A 24,587-nucleotide genomic window follows, 5' to 3' on the forward strand; every position below is an offset into this window, starting at 1 on the left:
AACAACAACATATCACCTGTTTCTGGGCAGGCTCAATGCACAGGTTATTAAATGGGACACAGATTTACATCTCTTTATTTTGGAACCAGAGCTCAGTTTTTAAAAACATGCCCATGTAGCCACTGCCTTCTGATTGCAACACAACTGCCCAAAGCTTGCCAGAATTTGGGTGCTCCTGCCAATGTAAGAACCTGTCTTCTTAGGCAAGCAAGAAATTCATTTCTCCTGTCAGAACACGAGTGCTGAGTAAGACCAAAGTCAAATCTTCCCACTCACAGGACACATCTGCCAACAGGACATTTATGGTGCTGAAGGGCTCCAGCCAAGCTCCTTTATCAAGGACTTCCCTCTCCTGCACTGTGGCCTGGAAAAATGGTGGGGGTAGAGGTACCAAGAGCAGAAAAATTGCATGTTTCAAAGTTTTGCTATAAAAAAAAAACAAGCTGAATTTCTTTTGTGACACCTAGGCAATGAGAAACTGACATTTTTTCATAACTCTAAGGGTATGAGATAAAAGCATTTGCTGTGGGTTCAGACATTGGCTGTACCCAAGTGTCTCAAGGTTTATTTTTCTTTCCTCCTGTTTAACTAAGAAAAACAAATGCCTCTGGAGTATCCTAGTCCTTCTCCAGCAAATGCAGATCAATTAATATATGTGCCAGATAACAGGAAACAAAACCTGAAATTGAATTTTCCCATTAGAAATTCATCTTACCTGTTAACTACACACTGTAATTTGGAAAAAAAAGTAAGCTCTAGAGGGTGAACTATAATCAAATATGTTACAGAGTTCATCTTGTAACACCCCCTGCCATGGCAGGGACACCTTCCACTGCCCCAGGCTGCTCCCAGCCCCATCCAGCCTGGCCTTGGGCACTTCCAGGGATGCAGGGGCAGCCACAGCTGCTCTGGGCACCCTTTGCCAGGGCCTCACCACCTCACAGGAACAAATTCCTTCCTAAAATCCAATCCCAACCTCATCTCCTCCAGCTGACACACTCTTGCTCTCTGCTGCTAGGACCGTGTTTTGTGATTTTCTTTACTTCTGACACAGCAGAGAAGAATGCTGCAATATTTCTGTTCAGGGTTTCATCCTTTCAAACCTCTAGACATAAGCAGGAGTGATCCAATTTTCAAAAGAAAATCAGCAGAAGAGAGCCTTTCAAAGAAATACAGCAATATTCTTAGTGGGGTAAAGAACAGTCATGGCAGCACTGTCTGTTTACCGTTAACAGGCAAAATGGGAAATTTAGAAAAGAAATTATCAATAATTGATTAAAAAAATTGAATCATAAAAAAAAAAATCCAGTATAAGTTGTTTTGAAGTTTTGATGCAAGTGAAATTCCTAATTTTTTTTTTTCAAAATTTGTTCCTTCAGGAAAATATACTTTGTATTTGGCCTACTTAGTTTTTTTTTCACATTTAGCTATTTTTTATGTGGGTTTCATTGATATAGTAGTGCTGTTTGGAACAGCAAATAACTTAATAATTTAGGATAAGGCTCATTTTAAAATTAAATGCTATAAATGAAGTATTTAGAACAAAGAGTTTCTGAGGTAGGCTGGTTTAGATAAGAACTTGAAAAAATATCTATAGCATACTTCATCTGGGGAAAAAAAATGGTTACTTAGAACACAATTAGAAATAGTTCCACATTGCCAAATAATTGGTTCTCCCCTGTCCTGTGGACAGAGATTTTATTCCTGCAAGAGAAAGGGACACAATGGAAGATTCCCAACCTCATGTGGAAAAAGGAAAAAAAGAGATGAGACAGAAGAGTTTTGATTAACTCGTTTCCTCAACATTCAGCATTCAGTCCACTACATTATGCAAAATATCTACTGAGTTACGAGCAAGATTTTTTCATCTCTGAATTTTTTGTGGAAACCATGATACAATGTCATTACAGTTTTGGCACTTCAGCATAAAAAGAAATGTTTCATTCTCTTTGCCTCATTAGGATCTCATATGAGATCCTGTCAGCTGCAAGTTTGTTCAGTTTATCTCAAGAAAAAATGAAGAAAAAAGCTTAAAATTTCCCTTAGATATGTCAATCAGAAGCAGTGCACTGTCTGGAACTCCAAGTTCAGAAGAATATTGCTCATGTCAGTAGAGACAGACTCTTTCTGTGGGCCCATTTTCCTCATCACTTTTAGAAAAGATGATATTTATGTAAAGGCCCAACCTCGCCTTGCAATTACCCTAAAATCAAACTGTGCTGTTCAGTCAATGATTCCATCACGTACTGCTCATTATGTGCTCTTTTCCTAGCTGAGTTCTTTTTCTAGGATCATAGTTTCACAAAAGATAAATAGTATTCAAATTTGAACTGGCCAGGGAGACCAGATATTCAATCTTAAAGCGTTTCTTGGCCATGCAAAAATTATTAATTCCAAAATTCTCATGATTTAACTCAGGATATTCCGCAGGCTGTGTTCACTTAAATTCAAATTTTATCCTTCCTTTCCAGTCATGTAGTAAAGATACACTCCTGTTATTCATGTCCTTTCATGCAGCTCTTGTTTTTATTGTATTTGCAACAGTTGCTAAACAGCTCCTGATATCAGATCTTCCATTCCAACAGACGTACCTGCCTTAATGTGCTCATATAATTTTATAATCTCTTATTCATTATCAGGTTGTGCTTTTTATATTACAACAGAGCTGTTAGGAATGGCAACTGTTAATACTGGAGACTGCATGAATTATTAGCTTTTATGCCAAGATAAAAGTATTGATTGAGGGCAGAGCACTGCTGTAGGATCACGGCTCTTTCCTGCAGGAGGAAATTCCCATGAACCAGCTGAAGAGGAATGCAGAAATTCCCAGGAACTTTGCAGGACTGTGCTCTGTGCTTTCACCCCATGCAACGTGACCTCTGACATGGCAAACTAACTGCCTTCACTTTGCTGCCATGTTAAATAACAGTACTGATGAAGCAGATATACAAATTGTTTTTCTCATTGTTGAGTTCAACCCTTTTGCTGTGTATAATCTGCTTAGTGCTGATGTTTGGAATGGGTGAATTTCTAGAGTCAATTATTAAAAACACGTACTGTGTGCTGGGTAATCAGACTATAAATCATGAGACTTCACAGAGGTGGTGTGAAACTCATTTTCAAACCTTTCCAGGCTGGTGAATAGTGTTAAAGAAAAAGCCTAGCAGAAGGCATCCACAGAGGGCAGAGTGGAATTGACTGTCTGAGTTGGAAAGGAGTGACAAGGATCATTCTGTGGGACTGCCTGGCCAGCTCAGGGCTGGCCAGGTTGCAGAATGTTGTTAAGGGCATTCTACAGATGCCTTTTAAACACTGACAGCCTTGGGGAACGAGCAGCCCCAAGGAATCCTGTTCCAATGCCTGACCACCCTTTTGGTGAAGAAATGTTTTTTATTATCCAGCCTGAACCTCCTCTGCACCGTTCCCACAGGTCCTGTCCATCCAGCCTCCTTTTCTCCCAACAAGTCCACCCCAAAGCCCTCAGCTGCTCCTCACAGGACCTGTGTGCCCCCCCTGCCACCAGCTCTGTCCTCCTGGTGACAGCCCTTGTCTTAAATACCCGGAATGGGAAAGCAAAAGCCTTTAAATGGCTGTATAGCACAATGTCTTTTTTGTACCTGATCACTTGGCTATAGAAAATTATCTGTTAGTTTGGCAATGCCGTTCTAACCAAAACCATGCACTCTTGAACACACAGCTTTCTGTTAAAAAAAATTATATTAATTTGTCTTTCATTTATTCGTGTAATTTCCCCAGTTACATAAACTGTGATTATTTAACTGCTGTTTGTGGCAAGTCACACAGTTTGCAAAAATTGAAAAGCACACAACAAGAACACTGGAGTCTGAGTAACTAAACAGCAAACTAAATGCTACAAGTCAAGCTTGACTAGATTTGTGTTTGATTTAACTCTGAAAAGGAGCTTTCTTAAACATACAGCACAGGAACTAGTTTTTCTTTAAGTACTGAGCAACACTAAAGCTGCATTAAGGAACCAGTTTATTAGTGGTAAATAAAAACTGTGGTTCCCTAATAAAACTGAGAATTGCAAATCTGCTTTCATAGAGCTCAGTTTTCAGTAACTCATCATAAAGATTGCCAGAACTAAAACAGGAAAGCATTTTTAGGAATTTCACTAAAGCATATACTTCCCTAAATGCCAAGTAATGCATATCCCTTAGGTTTTCAGCAAATATTGTCCAAATGAATTTACTAATCTGAAAGCGTATTTACAAACCCCACAACAGATTTGTACAAACCATAACAGATATGTAAATCTTACCAATAAAACATAAATAAAGTTTTGATTAGTTTTTGATTTTTCCCGTGCACATTGCCAGTACAAGCAATAGATTTAGTTCTAAATCACAGTTTTGGGGCTCAGATGTTAGCATCAGAATTTAAAATTACACACACAGCTCTTGTACATTAACTCTTAATCATGTTCTATAAATTCCAATCAGAATTTCCACAGTGAGTTCTCAAAGTCCAGATGTAATAATGAGTTTCATAAAAGGCTCTGTAATCTGTTTCTCATGTTCTCCTTCAAAGTTCAAAATAAATAATATTCCATCCACAAAGCTCCTCAGTTGTTGGGGTTCTTTTTTTGTAAAAACAGCAATTTGTCATTATATGGCATGTTTAGCCATGATTCCTCTACAATTCTACCAGAATAACATCAACAACAGATGCAGAAAGGACTATTTGAATTTAAGGCATGCATTTTAAGCGGATCTAGGAATCAACTTGCCACAGAAGTGGCGTGCAAAGAACTAATCCTCCTCAGGCCAGTTTTAACACCCTTCAGTTCAGATTTCAAAGCCTGGCAGGAACGATGCTGTCGCAGGAATAACCCCAGTGCCACGTTCCACGTGCACTTTTCACTGTCATCTTTCCACAGGCACCAAGGCTCGTGTCACAAATCAGATCCGAGAGCTGGAAACAAAACCAAGCCTGGAGCAAAACCAACACAAACCCAAACGATTGCTCTCCTGTCAGACAGAACCCACCCCTGCTCACTCCGTGGCAGCATCCAGGCTGGCTCAGGGGAACTGGGGAACCACGGGCAGCTGATTGAGATGTCTGATGATCTTAATTAATTATCACATCAGCTTCAAAGCCTTTGGAAACCCCATTCCAACAGCAGGTGTTAGAACCTGGCATTCGGCTCAGAATTTGATGGGATATAGGTGACAGGAAGGGAAGAGGTAAGGAAACAGAAGTGATGTAACAAAGACAGGTGGAAGAAGGTAGTTCTTGTTATTTTAGAAATTGTTTACTCTTCCTGAGACACTTCTAAACAGCAGGAAAAAAGTTGAACCGACGACTGAAATTCCAAGAATGTTCCTCCATGGTAAGGTCAATTATATTAAATTATATTAAATATATCAAATTATATTAAAAACCAAGATATGTAACAGTGAGAGTTGCTACATTTCCTTTAAGTACTCATACAAATTGTTTCACTCTCATACTATTTACATGATTCCTTATATTACATACAGGCTTTCTATTAAAAACTCATTTGCCAAATCATCTCCTGACAGAGCAATACCCAAAAATGAAAGGGCACAGCATGCTGAGCCCCAGGCTCTGCCCATCCATGGGAATGTTATTTGAAGTGAAAATAAAGACAAGAAAAAGGAACTTTTTCTCCATATTGATTCAATCAATTTCGTTTTTTAATGACACTTAAAACTTCTGTAGCAGAGCACTTATTCCACTGAGTCTAATCAAGTTTTTCAGCTGCATAAATCCAAGTATTTAGCCTTTTGTCTGCAGAGTGCTCCTCTGCATCCTTTTAAGCCTTGGGACTGAATTCCTGTCTCAAGCACAGCACAGAGCTGGGGGATTACTAACAGGATCCAGAGTATGGTTTATAATTGAATTCCCAACAGGTCTGGCATTCACAAAGCCAAAAATAGGTATTTTATTCTGAAATATAAAGAGTTGGATCTGCAGCTGCTGCCTCTCAGTTTGTACCTGAAAATCTGAGAGTGCATCTGCACTTACAGGCTCAAACACTTCATGAACAGCTAAAAACTTGATAAATAATTTTTATATCAACCCTTCATGTTGACCATTAGCTGCTGTACTGGGTGAAGCAAAAGTGGATTTCACTGAAGTACACAGAACCAGGACTATAATTAAATTATTGGGCTCATGTGTTTATGTCAGGTACATTTATCTAACAGAGGGCACCAATCAGTAAAAAGGGGAGATCTGAATGATTAAGAGATTCTGGTACCTTGTCAGATGCCACAATGTTATTAAAAATAGATTCCTCAAAATGGTATCTCAAGTAAACATCCTAGAGAAGAAATTTTAAAAAAATTAAAATTATGCTGTCTTCACCTTTGTGTTTTAAAGCTGTTATAAAAAATAGTAATACATTCCTTAGAATCATGATAGGTTGCAAAAATAAGCTGATTTGAGAAGACAGTGAATTTTTTGTTGCTTAGATGTTTTGCAAAGCTGTGATTAAAGGTCTGCCAGTTTGCCAGAGTCTACAACTGTCAGTACTCTCTTAATTAAAAAAAAAAATTTGTTACATTTAACATATCTTACAAAAATATAGAAAATATCACTGAGTAGATAATCTTTTGCAATATCTTTTTCCAAGTATTTCAATTTCATGAAGTCTGTATGTATACACAGCTCGAATAAGCAAGTAGAACAATAACTTTGCCAATTAACTGCTTTGAATAAATTAAAAAAACCCCAGTCAGATGCAAATGTGTTGCTATTTATTTGGCCATTTAGGACTTTGAACTGTTTAGTCACAAGCAAATAAATGTTATCCACTCAGAGTTTGGTTGTTCTAAAGAAGTAAGCACCCAAGTGTGGGTGGATCACATCTGATGGTAGCAACAGGGAGATTATTTTGCTGTTTATCTGTGATAATTTAGAACAGATTAAATAGAACTTTGGCACTGTCTCAAAACATCATCCAATATCCATGTACACCTATTACTGATTATAGCTCAGCAGCAAAATAAATGGTCCATTCTTTCATCTAAGGAAAAGACAAGCGTTCTCCGGGATTGAAGAATTAGCACATAACTGAGAAAAAACTGCTTTTTTATGAATGACTTCTCAAAGTAAGCACCACTCAGGACATACAGTTTTATTGATAACCTGATTTTGAAGAAATTTCTCTCTATTTCTACAGTCATATCAATTTTAGATGAGGAAAAGGCTGCAGCATACTAGAATATACTATTCCATTACCCCAGAACAAATTCTATCCTTCTTCCCTTCTACCCTTCTGAAATGTTGATTTTCATTTATTGGCTACTGGATTCTGGTCCTGAAACATTTTAGGTCAAAATGCAGTACTTTGTAATCCTAGTTTAAATTTTGAACTAAAATTATTTCAATAGATGATACAGATGTTGTACATTTTAAAATCAATATTATATGTGCATGGTTGGAATTAGGCTGCAATTTATGAAACTCCTATCCATTAGTTTTACAAGAGGGTATTAAAATAAAAAATAGCTTCATAGCCAGCATATGATCTCTGCTTATGAAATAGAAATACCATTTCCACTGTGGGAAGGTATATCTTTTATAGTGCTTTGGTTTTATGGTTAGTTTGCTACAGACAAAACCCAGCCCCTGGCCCAAGGACCTGCTGGTGGGTGGGGTGATCACTCCTGTTGCTTAATTAAATCTCATCAATATTAAAGCACAGGCTTGAATCTATTCTGTTGGACTCAAATGGAAAATGGGATTGTACCTGAGCATTTGAGTGCTGAGGCCTGACTGACCCTGGCCAGGAGGAGTCTGGTTTATTTGCTGTGTCCTGCTCTTTATCCAGGTGGGAACATCTTCTCTGCTGTGGCTCTGGAAGCCTCCAGCCCCACAGGGAGACCCCCAGCAGGAAGGGACTCAAGAACTGGGTGCTGCTTTTCTACACCACCTGCCTAAATTCTGGCAGTGCTGTTAGCACCTGGCAGAGAATGGAGAGCTCTTACAAGAGCACCAAACAGAGCTCTGGTTTCAGGCTCACAAAGGTGGAACAGGGAGTCAGAGCATTCCTGCTGCTCAGCAGAGCCTTTCCCTTCTCAAAGGTATTGAACAGATCGAAAACCAAACCCTGGTGTTCCTGCAGGATGATCTCTTTCCTTGCCCCTACTGAAATAAGAAAACACAATATATCCATCCCCACTCTTTCTGATATAGAGTCTTTACCCCACAATTCTCTGAAAGACATTCCAATTTTGTATAATTCTAATTTAAGGCTCATCATCTGTTCTGAAACTAACATTAATTGGTGCAATGCTGGCTGTTTTAATACTTGAGTGCCTCAGCAAAGTGGCAATACTCTTTTTTTATTGACTGCACTTGTAACAAAAACAGCTCTACAAACAAGATGTTCTTGCTGGCATTTTGTAGTACCTTCATTTACATTGCTTTTTGACTCATCATAAATTTTTAAAGTATACACTAGTTTTGTCTCACAACTTCTACACTTGACAAAATTTCTTCCTGTTGTCCAGTTGTATTTGAAAAGACAGTCTTCATGCAAATTTTGCAATCCTTCACTTCAGGAGATCTCTTTAAAAACACGTAATTGTGCATGTTTGTTATACCCAGTGAACTGCCTGCATATCAACATAATAGGAGACAGAATAAAAGAAAATAAAGGACAAGGGCAGAGTATAATTTCATACAGAGGATTATGTTTCAAAAGCATCTTGAGGATTTCTATCTTGAGAATACATCAGGCTGGTCACACAAAACCAGTCAAAAAACCCTTCAGAATAAGAATTTTGGATACAGATTTTCTGCCACTGGGATCAGATTTTCACAGCACATCTGCAATGAAGGCATCACAGAGCAGAGATCTGAACCAGGCCCAGCCACTCCTACCAGTGCCACACAATGCAAAATGCAAGGAGAGAATTTCACGGCGCTGCACACTGAAATCTGAAATTTCAGCTGTTTCTTTAGGCTCTTGACCAGGATTTAAGAGCTAAATTTAAATAAAGGCAGACATTAGTTTGTGCTTAATTTATATTTTTAGGTTCCTTCAGGCATCCCATCCCTCAGCTCAGGACATAATATATTGGTTCTTAGGAGCTTTTTCCCAGGACACACATTTCTTATGCATTGTCTCGATGTTTAATTTTGGTCTTATCCTCCCCCCTCTGGGTGGCTCCAATCCCAAGAAATGCTCAGCATCAAGAGCATGGCTGCAGCATAGGTACCCACATTTAAAGGCAAGATTAAAACCACTATGGATTGGGCTAAGTCTCCTAAGGAAATCTGTGGTTTTAAAATTCCTTAAGACAACCCCAAGTCTTGAAAATTTGGTTTTGAATTCACGACTGAGCCCATGAAGCAAAATCCAGTATCTGTAGAATTCAGCATCTGCAATGTGATCGTAGCTATGTAAAGGAACAATATAAAGAAAAACATTTCTAGAATATACTGTACAACTGTACACCAAAGGAAGGATAAGTATGATCTAAAAACTAAACCAACAAAGAAACATCCACTCTAGCAGCTGTATTTCCCCAGGTCTTTCTGCAATTTGTTTGCAAAATCAGCTAATTAACTCTTAGTACAAAAGCAGCTATTTCCATCCCTTGTCACATCAGCATATACTAAAGTTCTACTGACTTCACCTCATAATTCACTCAAATGTAAATTAGAATACTCTAAATTAAAAAAAAAAAAGAAAAAGAAAAAATAAAAAAACCACCACAGTTACTACGTTATTGTTAGTAGAAACTTCATGTTTTAAAAGAGGCATGCACTGGGGAAAGAACTGTCTAATTTGACATCTTTGTCAAAAGATCTGTAGACAGAAAAGAGCTCCTACAGAGAGCTGCTACAACAGACAAGGTACTTTTAGAGTACCCAGAGGAACTATTCCTCTAGAATGTTGGCATCTTCTTTAAAGAAAAATTCATCTTCCTTGTAAAGCCACCAATTCAGTACATGTGTGCCAATAACAAATGCCTATGGTAGTACTGATGCTGAAGAATGGATTAATAAAATTAGAGTCTGATAAATTCTGTAACTACGTGTGTGAAGAACAGGATACTGGGAAACAGGGGAATATTCTAACAGCCCCAGGGCATAGTCCTACCTATTAGAGAAGCAAGCTTCAGGTTTGGTGTTTTTTTTTATTTGTTCAGATTTAACATTGGTGGATTTCAGTGGTTGAATACAAATCAAATTATTCTGTGATTCCATAAATGTATGTGTTGACTTTCCTTCAAAAATGCATGCACTTATCAAATTGTTTGATATCCCTCACAGCAAACTTATATTTTTTAAATAAAAACAAAGGATGTACAATAGATTTTTCTCATTACACAGTAAAAAGCCACTATTGGACAAACTGAAATCATTTGACTTGTGCAGTAAATATACAGTGGCTTCTTTGTACAGTCATGGTCATCAACCAGGAGACAAAACCTCGCCCAAAAAATAAGAGACCTGTCACAGACATCTTTGCTGAGAGCCTCTCACCAGTGCAGCCAGATCTAAACCACAACAAGGCATGGCAAAAGAAGGAATTGCTGTGGAAAATGTAACTTCTTTCCAAGGCAGGTAAGTCCCGCTAACACAGGCACTCAGGTGGCCTCAGTACAGAAAAAAAAGTTCAGTTGGTCACAGCCAGCAGCTGAAATTTCAGCAAGTCCTAAATATTTGTTGTGTTTCACCTTCAGAAATCCAGCTCCAGCTTTGAAATGTTCCAGTCTTTGTCTACAGTGTCAAACAAGTCAGATTTTACAAGTTCATTCTGTATTCAGGTGAGGAAATTAAGTAGTTACTCAGTTACTGCAAGTACCATTTTGACTCATGGTATTTAATTTTCTTGTATATAAAATAAGGATTAAACAATGTTTGCTCTTACTGCTACCTATCTTCCTTTGCTTATTCAGATTGCTGTAATTTGCAGTAAGAAGTGTGTTCCATGAGATGTACAAACAACATCAATCTTGGCGTTCTCTCCTAAGATTTAGGGTGATACATTATGTATCAGCTGACGTGTTTATCCTGTGGTTTGATTGGATCAGATGGAGCTGACATATTTGCTTCCTTCACTTAAATTCCAACTCTAGTTTGAAAAATGATGATTTTTTTTCCCCTTTACTGATAGTTGGCAGACAAATCTTGAGAGTAGCCAAGTACAATTTAGGCCTAAAGAGGACTTCAGGAACTGATGGTTTTGAAGAGCAAGCTGGCTAAGAAACATTCTGACAGAAGCCAATGATAACTTTTTTAAAGAACATAGAGTCTTATTGCAGTATCAAAAATACTTAAGGAATGTAGAAATAATTCTCTGTTTTCAGTCAGAGAACTGAGCAGGTCAGAATGTTCACAGACATCTTTGTGTCTGTGATCCAGACCCAGATCCAATCCACGAGGAGTTTCTACACATGCCATGCTACCAATGGCTGCTGTATTTTTTTGTTGTTGATTTTTCTCTTGTTCATTGAAACCAAAGTTCATGGTTGTTTTGATATTTTCATACTTGTCAGAGTTCTCGAGGCTGAAAGCATTACATTCCAGTGACTCAAAAGAAAAAAGGAAAAAGCCCAGAACCAATCCTGTAATACCGAAGCCTTGACATATTCCCACAACCTTACAAATATATGTCACAGGAGGAAAGGTAATTAGTTCTGTCCTGTAATAATTCTTCCATTTTGAAGGAAGCATATTAGCATATCAGCAGAAAAGATATGGACAATTTCAGAGGGTAGGGGAATAGAGCTGTTTTTTAATACCTGACTTAACCAAGTTGAGCTGTGTTGGATGGTACAGCTGGTTCATCAAATTTTTACCAGGGGTTCTGCAATTTCAGCTTATTTTTATTACCTAGTCTTTATCCATCAGAGTTCAAGTATAAAGTGCAAGAGTCCTTGAGGCTACTTGCTTTTAGGAACAAAGAACTACTGAAAAATTCCAAGCATATCTCCCCTAACCAGGCTTGAACAGATAGAGAATATGCTGTCTGGCCAAACACAGTATGACTGTCTGTCAGAAAACCTCACGTCTTCAGCAGCAAAGCCACCTCTCTCACATCTAAGGCTGAGAAAATCCCCATACAGCTTTCCCCCCCCCCCCCCCCCCCTTTGAATGTTGTTTACTTCCCTATTCACCACAATTAATAGAACATCCCCAAAGTTACCGTGCCAGGTTATATTACCAGATTTGCTCCTGTTTTTACTGCTGCTGACAATAGCCACAGAATGAAATACACATTGGTAGAAGGGAGTTTTCAGCAGGTTTGTATTTACCCTCTGCTTGGATTATATGTTCTTTCATGCACGAAGGCTAAAGGTAAAACAGAGAGTCTCACTTGTGTGCTTAAGAGAATATGTGCTAAATCAAACCATTCCTGTGAAATATGGGTTCCTGTGCTGCTTTGCAGGAAAACACAAAGCTTGTTTGTATTCATAGTGTCACCACAGACAATAGAGTTGTGCTTTGAACAGCTCAAATACCATCCAACCATAAATACCAGTAAGATTCTCAGAGCCAGTACATGAGATGTTGGTCAGAAAAAAAAGCAAATTATTTAACTTAGGGAGTGACTACAGCCACTGGCACATTACACTGCACCTACGCTGTTCCATCACCTTGGAGCAGATGAGAGCTCTGAAAAAAAAAGTGCTGCCAGCTGTGGGAGGACAAACAGAAAAATTAGGAGATGCCCCAAGTGATAATGCAATTTCTCAGCCCAAAACTCATGCTTTCATGTGTGACAGAGCACACAAATGGTACCCCAGACATTTCTGGAGGATGCACAACAAGGTCAAACTCTACATCTAAAAATTCAGTATCAGCAGCAGATGGTGAAATCTGGATATTGATCAGGCCCCACCTTGGTGCTCATCTCAAGCACTGAGACCTGTTCTTCTGCTTTGTTAACCTCCCTCAGCAGCCCTGACACCTACCCCAGCCCACACTCCTGCTTGTTAACTGCAGGCTCGAACAATTCCTTCTGAAAGAACAAAACCATAACGTAATTCACCTCCAAAAAGACGTGAGAGCTCTGCTGATCTGTGCAGAACTCGTGCCTTTGATGAAGGGTTGAGAGATGATGGCAAAGGCTGGCACACGTGGCTGAAGACAGGGATTTTAAAAATTACATCCAACAGAATACATCACTGGAGAAAGCTAACTGGAGAAATTACCTGTGAAAATCGACACTCCAAAGTGCCACATTTCCATGATGGAAATCAGAGCATATAGGGGAAGGCTGCCTTATATCTGCCTGGGCCTTGCAAGGACAGAGAGTTCTCTGGGCTGGGCTTGGATATGAGATATTTTCAGGCGCATCAGACTTCTGTTTGCTCAGTATTTCAGATGAGTTCTGCACACACCAAACAAACTCTTTAACACTTTAGGTGCTGTAATTCTGGAGTGATGTTGTGTCTCTGGTGCTCAAACAATTCTGCCAAATCCTCTGTCTCTACACAGAGGCAATGTCTAAATGAAAAGAGAAAATGCCTCAGTGGAATATACAGATGTAGAGATGCCTCTATTGGCATGCCCAGGCACAATGCCACAGGACTTTTTCAAGAATGATCTGACTCCCAAAAGAGCACATTATAGTAGGAATAACACAGGAATATGAATGTACTCTGTTGAAATATCTACACCAGGAATAATGCGCTGTTAGAAATATTTCTGATAAAACTCTGCCACACATACTCTGTTCACAATACTATTCTACTGATTGAAAAGCTGCAAAATCTCAAAAGTCTTTGGGATTGTAAGAGTTTGAGACCTTCATGTTAATTTAGATACGTTGCATTACCTCGGAATGCAAAAAAACCCAAAAACCAACCAACAAAAAAACCACCAAACAAACCCCTGGCCCCCTCCCCCAAAAAACAACAAAAAGCCCCAAAAAACCAAGCTCATTTGCAGACACCACGGAGGAAAATTAAAATACTTGCAGAGGTAGCATGCAGCAAACCACAGATTTTCATTTTTAGAGAGATTACAGAGAAAGAAGCTACCAAAGTTATGGACATCACTGCCATTGAATGAGTGTTTCCTATATTAGAGAACTAATGGGACTAAACAACAGTTAAATGAGATATATAACCCTTCCATGCCTCAAAGGAACAGAACAGTACGATCCTGTTAGAAAATGCCTCAATTCTTGTGCTGCACCTTATCTATGGTCAAAATGTGAATTTCATTTACCAACAGTCCAGCAGTCTCTTCATTCTATTTGCATACTTTCCATTCCATTTGCTTCAGGAAGAAAACCTGCCTGTCATCTCCTTGGAAGTGTTTATACTTAAAAAACATGGAAATATCACTGTATGTTACACAAAACCCCCTTATTTCCTCTAGAAATGGAAACACTCCTCCCTCTTGCTGTTTTGTTTAATGTTTAGAAGTTAATTGCATTACAGCAGTTCTGCTTTATGCAATTCCATAATTGGAGTGTAGAATAATGAGGTTCACTCATAATTTTCTCAGGAGTTATCTGTCAGCACCCATAACTCATCATAAAACCAACGATGTCACTTCTGGTGTGCCTTTTGTGACTTTGGTGCCTGACAGAGCAAAAACCAACACGAGATGATTTCATGGCTGGTCCTGGGGAAGTGGCTCCAGTGGCATCCCCTGTGAGGGGTCTGCTGTTCAAACTCTCAGAACTGCACGGTCCCAGACACCACAGGATGCTCTGGTGAGCACAGAGGGCATAAAAGTATTTTCAAACTGGTTAATCACTGAATTGACTGGTTACCATGAAACACTGTGCTGAGTAACAGTGATGAAATTTATTAAAAAATAACACACACTTTTCTGAGTGTGCATTTGGTGAAAAGGGAGTTTTATCTGACTTCTGGTCAGGTGGGAAAATCCCTTTTCTGCCACACAGGCACACGGTCATCCATTTTAATACTTGATACTACCAACATTAATATTAATTACAAGGTCTGTAAATCATTAATAATAATTACAAGGTCTGTAAATCTCACTTATGGTATCACCAAGTTTTGCAGTACTGAATGTTTCAGTTCTTTGCCACTAGGAAGCTTATAGATTTCTGTTTCTTTGAATGCTTCAGATCAGCATGGTTCTCACAGCAACCCACCCTAAATCCATCTTTTCAGTGCCAAGATCAGCATATGAATTGTTCTGACAATTGTTCTGACAAATTAGATCTTCTAAGCACTCAGATTACAGATCCTTCTATTTAATGGCTGCATATCTCACATTCATTTTTTCCTGCCACATTCAGCAATCTCTTCCTTTTCAAAGTGCCCATGAAATCGGGGTACCCATGACATCAGAGAGCACAAGGCACATTTAGCTGATTATTGGTACTTGAACCAAAACTCATGTAAAAAATTACATTGAAACTTTCACACAGGTATTTATTATCAAGCCATACATACAGGTAAAACCTAAGAAACACTAAAATCCTATTTCCCTAAAGGAGATGAAGGGCTTCAAATCAACACAAACTTTTCCACCAGCCTGAGTGGCCATACAAGCCAAACAGACTGTGAGTGATATGCAGTGAAAAATAAGAATAAAAAGTTATAGTTTCAAATGTTTTCATAAACCATTTCTGAGAAAAAAAAAGCCAATTAAAATTACCAAATGTTGAGCTTACCGTATCCGAACATTTAATTTCTCTTAACATAAAAAACCAGTTTTGTGTGAAAAGTCTTTGGAAATTAAAAGATAAAATTTCTGAAGCAGGTATGGCACCTGCTTTACTTGAAACTGCAATGTCCTTTGGCAGGTACCCACTGAGGAACATTAACTTCTAGCTGAGGACTGGAAATTCTAACTACAAGATAATTTCTCACTAGTTTTGGTTTGGTTTTTTGTGGGTTTTTTTGTTTTGTTTTGGTTTGGTTTTTTTCCTCCCAAAAATGAATAATTTATTATAAAGCTAGAGATTTATAATAATATTCTTGTGAAGAAATAACTTGGTCCCATCAACCACAACAAAAATATGGAGATTTCAGACTAAGGAACAGCATTAATAATGCTTTGTTAACTATTTAAATTATAGCACATGCAATTCCTGCCATCAGCTGGGGCTCAGTGCCCTGCTCTCACGCCAGGAAGTTTAACATGAAACATGCAAAATACAACTGAATCACACAAAAAGAAGCATTTGCACCTGGAACTGCTTCGATCACAAGAGTTGACCAATGTAAAGAATATTCCCAACGTGGATCCCAGTGAAGAGAACTCCACAATTTTTAATCACATTCGAAGGATTCACAGGAAAAAAATAAATTGCATTTCAAAATTAATAGCAAATTCAAGAGGACAGTATGTATAAATGAGGTCTCCATTTCTCTTACCTTTGCAATGGTCTCATGCAGGCTGAAGGAGGGATCCAGCTCCTCAGTTTTGGTTGCATGTACAGGAAAAAGAGCTTCAGAGAGAAAGCTGGAGTTCTGTGAGAAAGAAGTAAGGAGATTTTTAGGATTCCCCACTGATTTCCTCCTTCAACTGCTTATTGAATTTTGTTGATAGATTGAAAAATTCTTCAAAAATTCCTTAAATTTTGATGAATACGAAATTTATTTCACTGATCTCATTAACTGATTCCAAGCTCCCAAAGAAAGCAAAACCCCCTAAGTGTTATGACTTTATTTCTGGAATGGCAGTTGTCTCTGTAATTATGCTTCCCAAAGCAGCTAAAAATTTTGTCTAAAGGAAGAAAAAAAATATCCAAACAGCTCTATTCTGAGCTAAGCAGCAATCAGACATTTTATTAACTCATTATGATTTAAGTCTTCAGAAGAAATGTAACCATAAGTTAATGTGGTGAGTAAATGTAATCAAGGAATAAATAATCTTTTATCTTCTGCACCCATCCTACTTCTCTGTCCAGTAATACAATCTCCACAACAAGGAATTTTTGTCAATTCCCTAAAATGATACACTTCATGTTGACCACTGTTTTAACACCAGACAATCTAATATATTTTTTGTATAGAATGTTCATCTCTTCTTGTACTGTAAAAAAGTGAGACATTATTTGCATATTTGTTGTCACAAGGAAACAAAAAATCAATATCAAGGAGTGGACTGGAAAAAAAAAGCAAAACATTATAAAACAAACCTCTAAGCCTCAAAGGTGCCCAGGTGTCTGCAACAGGAATTATAATACATTGCTGGTAAATCTCCTTGTTAAATTTTTCTATAAATTAATGCCTTCATGATCAATATTCTATCAGTATTTCCATGCATTTCTAGGAGATTATTTCTGGTAGAAAACTCCCACTACTTTCTTAAAATATATATATATATATATATAATTAGCACTGCATCATATAAATTTTTGTGTTCAGTGATGCATCTGTGTGTTGCATAACTTGTCACAGAAGCATCACAAAAATAAATGAAGTAATTTTTTCTTTCAGAATTTTTTTTTTTTAGATCTCAGGGAGAAGATGCACAAAGTCATTTATTACAAAGATAAAACACATACTTCAGCACTGACTCATAACTATTCATCTTTGTTTCACGTCTGCACACCAGTTTACAGAGCTGTGGCATTTGACTGGGGAGGGTGAGGAACACCCTCACTCTGCTGTGGTGGTGCTAATGCTGCTCATCATCAGTCACACAAATAACATCAATAACTTAAAGAGAGTTTCATTATTTATATTCACTCTTGAGTATCTCACTGAGAGTCAGTGCAGGGAGCAACTACCAAATTAGATTTGCTACCCAAGGTCAGATTATTGCCCCATCTAGACAAATATCCCCTTTTTTTTTTTTGAATTTAAAGCGTGGTGGATGAGCTGCCTGGAAAGCAGGGAGGCACTGCTCCCCTGGCTTCTCTCCCAGACCCCAGCTGGGCCAGGCAAAGCAGCACCTCTGCCTTTGCAAGAACTCAAATTACACAGCAAAAAAATCAAAATGAATGCAATGATCAGCAAATGGATCAAAACAACTTGGACATCACCAGTGACGAGTTTTGCTCATGAAGGAATCAAGACCCTGCTTGCAAAGATCTTGTTTGAAATAACTTACTGACATCTGAAATCTTGCTGTGCACTTGTAAAAGCCAATGTTTAAAACAGCTGTGGCTGCTTTGTTTTGTTTTGTTTTCTCCCTCATAAAAGGCTCATCCATTAAGAACTGCTAGAAAGGCCAACTTTGTTTCTCTTGCCTTCTGCTGTTTTTCAAGCTATGCTCACCAGAGAAAGCTGCTTTCCAACTAACTCTTTATCCCAGGGAGCACAGGGCAGAGATGAGTCCAGATGATGTTCCAAGGGCACCTCTCAGCATTTAACAGCAAGAATAACACCTTCCAAGGGCTGGAAACTGAATCACACCTCGCTGTCTTTCCCTCACCAAGCTCACAACAAGTGAGCGTTGTGTTTTGGCTTTTTTTGAACAGCAATTTGCTAAGCAAATTTCTAGTAAATCACACCAAAAGACTTGCTAATCTAAATCCATTAAAAGCAATTTTATGTATTATTCCTTTCTGTTTTTCAGCCACAGTAGGAGCTAGAGCTGCAGCTGCTGTCCTTGTTCTCTCCCACACTCACCTCCAAACACAAACCATCACCTCTGCCCCAGCCAGGCACTCACATCACCTCACCTTGTACAGGGGACAGAACCTTCAATACATTGTGAATGCTCTGGGGATGACATCAAATGATAGAAAAACCTTTTCAAGGTCAGACCTCTGCAAAACACCATAAAATTTAGGAGGCCAAACTTCCACTAGTGCTTTATAAATTTTCTCCTTTGCTTTTCATCGTGTTCTGCTAATTTTTCTTTAAGTTCATGGCTATCCAAATGGATTAAGAGCATTTTCTCTTCTGATATGAGGTTATGTTTTTATCAAATGAACCCTACAATCTACAAAGCATGACCCCAATAATCCTTGAATTCCCAATGAAATTATTTGGCATCTCTTAAGAGCTCCTCAGAAGGGAAATGAACGAGCACTACATGTATTTGGAAGTGAGTTTCCAAACTATGCCTTTGTCTCGTGTTCCTTTTGGAATAATCAGTTAACCTGGTCTTTTCAATACTCATTTAATGAAGCATTCTGTGAAATTAGAACGACATTGATGTTCCACTTTTCAAATAATGGGTCACTTCTGATTAAACTTCGATTGAACATTCAACTTTCAATCTTGAAACAAATTGCCTCCTTCTCTTTTTAATTTGAACCCAATTTCCTGCTGCCCTCGGGTCTTGTGACAGTAATTAATTGATTTATGAATCAATTAAATGGAGATCGAAAATGCAGGCAAAAAATCTCTTAAAACCCCAAATCTGGCTTACTCTTGCTTATTTATGATGGACGTTGCACTAAAATTCACTTCTGATTTTCTACACTCATTTTTCTAACTTAACTTATCCTTCCTCAACTAATTAAGTGAACAAAATGTTTCACCTTCTAAAGGTACTAAATTTGCCATCCCTTGTGTACTGTCTTATAACATACCTTCAATTTACATGCCAACTTTCAACCAATGCATTTTAAATCACAAATAAAATCCCACAGCACTTCTGGTGATTGAATGTAAAACAATAAATACCCAGACAGGCTTCAGAGATCTATTTTGCTGTCATTAAATAAAAAAAAAAATTAAAAATATCAAATTTTTCCACACATTGTCTTAGAACTGGAATTATTTCTGTAAATACATATGATTTTTTTTTTTTTACTAGGCCAGGACAATGCTGAATCCACAGGAGATTCTGTTTTCTTGACTATTACTTGAGAAATAGTAAAATTACCAGTTAGAGAAATTGTAAATTTAAGTACTCAAATTATGTAAGTAATAATTCCTTAATATGCTCTCATGCCACACCTGAACAGATTTTTCTTGCCTGCTGAATGTGCCCCAGCTTTTACAAGAAGACCTCCTTCTGTTCTTAACCTGGTGAATAATACACAAATATGTCCAGAATTAATTTTTGGTTTTGGAGGGGGCAAGGCAGGGGGGTAAGAATAGGTTTTTTTGTTTGTTTTGAAAGTAACAGGCAGGGGAGCAATAAAGATGCTCAATCTGGAAAAAAATCTTTAAAGTTCTTTATCCAGTTTTACTCCACCCTTTTTAACATTTGTCAGAATTGTCTGTACTCAGCGTTGCCCTTCAGCATTCACAACATTCATGGCACCAATTTTATATGGTACAGGAGACAAAAGAAGGCACCAGGAAAGGGGCAGAGAGAGGAAGAAAGTGAGAGCAGAAATCCTTCTGGAATTTGTACAGGTAGGCAAGAGGTATAAATGTGCTAATCTTACACTGCTAAAGCCTGCAAGGCAAATACACAAAAGAAGGATGGAAGCCAAGAGAAAAATGCTTATTTTCCTCACACAGACCAAAGAATAATGTCTAGAAGACATTATGAGAATTTAGGGGTTGCTTTTGCTGCAGGACTGACAGTACGCTCTCTTACCTGTCCAATATAAATACAAGCCATGTGTGTTCCATGAGCTATTAACCTGCTTCAGCCTTTCTGCCTTTCTGTAGTACAACAGCACAAAGAGAAGAATTGCAGAAAACTGAGGGATGCGCTCAAATGTGCAGTTTGGCCACTGAAACACAAAGCAGACACTGCACATCTTCAGAATCAGCCTGGGCACAGGTCCAGCTGGGAGGCTGAAGTCACAAAAGGCACACTCTGGAGTTGTGCAGTGCCCAAAACTATCACCCAGAAAGAAACCCAGAGGCTTCTCAACTGCATCTGGACTCGTCTGCATCTGGATTCAACACCAAAAAATTGTCATAGCATGATGGAGAAAGCCCAGTCAGGAGAAATGATAAAGAGAGAGCAGTAAGGAGAACAAAAACTCCTCTGAAATCTGCCACAGGCTCTCACTAATTCCTTCTTCTCATTTCCCCAACTCAAGCAATTGGTGTCCTGGCAGAGAATACACAATTGCATTTCTTTGTGAAAGAGTTGGTTCATCTCACCTAGGCTAAAGGGCCATCTCTCCCCTTTTTTTTCAGTGCCTGGAAGGGTGATTGAACAAGAGGTTTGACTGTAAGAAGGATCAAAAAGAGAGTAATGGGAAAGGTATCTCATAGAATAAAATATTGCTTATCATCAGCTATCTGGATTACTTGTACTTTGGGAGGGTACTGCAGACTGAAGCAGATTTACTGAAAAAGTGGATTATGTAGACTAGAACAGACTGAAGCCAAAGTGTGCTTCTCTAAAGTGTGGGTTAAACTGAATTGATGAAACAATAACAGACCAACAGGATTTCTCACCAAGAACTGCCCACAGGGCTGCAAATATACTGCAGAAGAGATTTCCTGCCTCTCCATCTCACTAGCAGGCTGGCTTTACCCTTTCTAGCAAATGCTCTAAATATCTAAATGTCATCTCCAAAGTCCACAAAGGATTATAAAATGATGTAAAAGTTTGTTTCACTGATGCAATAGACATAAAATAGGTTCTTTAAAATTATTTTTATAAAGCAAAGCTCTGCAATTGCCACAGCCTAACATGGGTTTCAAAGTGAGAATGCCCTACTCTGGAAAACGGGCTTGTCAGAAGGAGTTTCTGACAAGAGTCTTTTCTTCTGTATTTTCACCCTTTCAGTTTACTGAAGAACTTTTAGAAAAGAAACAAAAGCACATCCATTTTCTGTTTGAATATTCTGGTAAAGATGTGCAGTGACCTTGCAATGCCACCCAATGCTGGACAAAATGAGCAAGGCCTGCCAAACAAGACTTCACAGAACACAGAGAGGCAGAATTGGAATCACTGCTGCTCGAGTTATTTTATTATTCAACTCAACTGCAGCCAGAAAAACCCCAGCCAAGAGTCATAAGGAAAAGAATATAAGCACATTTCTCTCATCTCTTTTAATTTAATGTTTTCTTCCTTATGTTAGTAAGCAAATTGAAATAATCACTGTAAAGCTATAAATTCACAGACTGCAGCACAAAGAAAGCAGCTTTAGGATGTCAGGATGCTTGCCTGGCTTTATTCCTCTGCAGTTTTCCCTTGGTGCTTTCTACACTGGAAGCAGAATCAGCAGTTTAGGAAGGAGTGGCCCATGACAGAAATCTGGAACCTGACAGAAGAACTTCCCAAAGCTTCAGAATTTAGAAGGAGGCTCAGGAAGATTCAGTACATCTGAGAGAGAAGAGCTTTTCTTGGATGTGTTGTGTGAAGGGTGCAAGAACATTTTGTAACATCCTACGGTCAATTGTGAGCATTCAAATTATGAGGAAACCAGGAAGGTCACCCTAAGGATGTGCTGCTGGAAGTCCTGAACCCCAGTGAAAATGTCTTTCACAATCAAATATTATCAATGCTTTTATTTCTTGATCCAATACCTCCTATTTCCCGCTTTTATTTTTAGTGTTTAAAAAAAACTTCATTACACTGAATGATGAGAGCCAATGTTAGACACTAGACAGATGTTGTGTAGGTGGGAGGCTCACCACCTTGCAGTAAGAATAAAAATTGTCTTTTGCTAAGAAGAATAATGTCTTCAAGACAATATTTATTTATCATAAGTCTTATTAACCGGTTCTTCAATGTCCATGATAGGATATATCAAATATTGCAAATTTTATCAGCGAGAATGCATCACTGACCCAAACCACAGCTCTTTGGTTGTCGTATCTTGATTTTTTCCCCTAAGACAAAACTGAGTGCCACCCTACTAATATCTATTGGCACAAAACAAGTTTTGATACTTATTCCAGATATTCTACGAGAAGATTTTTAGTTGGCCAGTTGAATTCAGCCACTCAGAAGGACAGTGGTGACATCCATTACCATGAATGCAACAGGCCCTTTAATTCTCTGGGAAAAACAGAGAATTCAGTGACATCTGTCCTTAGATAATACATATTTTCAGTAACTAGATGCTTCAAACAGAAGCAATTAATTGGTGTCTAAACACATTTTTCACATTTTCCCATATCCCATTGATCCTGTTAACTCCCAGGCTGTCTTCCTTCCATTGATTTCCAACAGTCCTCAGCCAGTTCCAAGACACTGAGGAGCCTCTGAGAGAATCTGCAAGGACAGAGCTCACAGAAACAACATGTACTCATGCAGTGTGAACGAATGCTAAAGAAGCTGTGTGATTTTGATACCATAAGGCAAGTTTACATAAAGCTTTTTACCCTTCTGGATGCACTGTGTGATGTTTGGGACATCAAAGCACTCGGATTTGTGAGGCCAGACAGAAATTTTTGGAGCACAGTAATGGATCCAAACTGATGAGGACGTCATCAGTTTCACTAGCATCAATGCAATAACAAAGATGCTCTTCCATGAAATTAAGTAGCTAAATATTCATATTATTCAATAAAACAGCTCAAGCAATCAATTGAACATCAAATACATTTTGTCTTGTAAAACACCGAGTCATTAACCTTAACAATTTCACCATGCTCTCACTACCAAATTTAACTCAATTAGCATCCAAATGAACAGATGGACTAATGAATTAATGAATTATTGGTGAGCACTACACTAACCCCTGACTGACCTGAGAAATTAGAAAACACTCATTTATGCTAGAGACAGAAAAAACACATTGGTCAGGAAAAAATCAGTCTGAGTAAAGAAAAGCACAGCTCTTATGAAGACAGCACAATCCCGGAGTGAGAAAGGCAGCTGTGGTTTGGACCCACGGGTGGTCCCAAGGCAACCTGCTGGGGACTCCTGGAAATATTCCTTGTTACACACACAGGCAGCTCACTGCTTGTCCACAAACACAAATGAAACCTCCCTCTTCACCCCGACACAACCAACTCCCACTGCTACACCTTGCTGCCCGTGAAGTTCACAGTTAATAAACTCTCTCAGCAGCATCAAACTCTCCTGAGGCAGCTCAGAAAAGGGAATCCTGGGTTCCCAAGCAATCGTCCTGAGGCTGATACACATTTGCTCCTTTGCAAAGACTTTCTGGTGTACTAAGCACACTGGTACTTGGATTCCTTCATACAGGCATGAAACATCTCCAGTAACTCCCCATGGGCAACTACCAGCTGTGTTATTTCCTTAAAATATTTAACATGTATCAGGGAGAAAAGAGAAGTAAGACAGGGAATGAGGGGAGACACACAGAGCTGTATTTGGAGATGGAAAAGCTCCCGAACCACAGATCATCACAGCAACACACTGCTATAATGCAAACTCCCTCCTAGTCTGGATGCAAGAGGAGAAACACGGCTTCATGAATCTCCCTGGAATTACAGACTCGGACAACCAGTGCTGAATCTCTTCCAAGGACATTCACACAGATGCCACAGGCCCTGAAGTTCTCTGTTGAGCAGCTGAGGCTGAATTAAGCACGTCGTGTCTTTGTGTATCCCTCCAAGAAAATGATGCTGTGATGCTTCTAATGGAATTTCTTGATAAATATACTTGGCTCTGATAAATTAATTGGTACTGGGAGACACTTAATCAAGGAGGACATAAATAATAATGCAAGATAAACAGCAGAACATTAACAAGAAGGGCCTGGTCAGCTGTAGATAATCCAAGCAGGCAGTCAGAAATCTCGAGATTATGTAGATGGCTGCACTAACTCTTTCCTGGCTGGAAAGGGACTGGAGGACACACCAGAAGTAAAGGAGAAAATCATCTGGATATGGAGCAACAATGACATT

The 24,587-nt window shown here is 38.6% G+C and overlaps 1 protein-coding gene across 6 annotated transcripts in view; it reads right to left on the reverse strand.

Moving 5' to 3' along the window:
• Positions 1 to 24,587, reverse strand: part of NAALADL2 (N-acetylated alpha-linked acidic dipeptidase like 2) — a 417,141-nt gene that overhangs the window by 44,353 nt on the left and 348,201 nt on the right. For all 6 annotated transcript variants that reach the window (XM_063408209.1, XM_063408206.1, XM_063408207.1 and 3 more), the window contains one exon: positions 16,320 to 16,415. In XM_063408209.1, coding sequence (XP_063264279.1) covers positions 16,320 to 16,415 — 96 coding nt within the window. The remainder of the gene's footprint in view (positions 1 to 16,319; positions 16,416 to 24,587) is intronic.

The sequence above is a fragment of the Prinia subflava genome, chromosome 11 (genome assembly GCF_021018805.1).
Source record: "Prinia subflava isolate CZ2003 ecotype Zambia chromosome 11, Cam_Psub_1.2, whole genome shotgun sequence".
Classification (NCBI taxonomy): domain Eukaryota; kingdom Metazoa; phylum Chordata; class Aves; order Passeriformes; family Cisticolidae; genus Prinia; species Prinia subflava.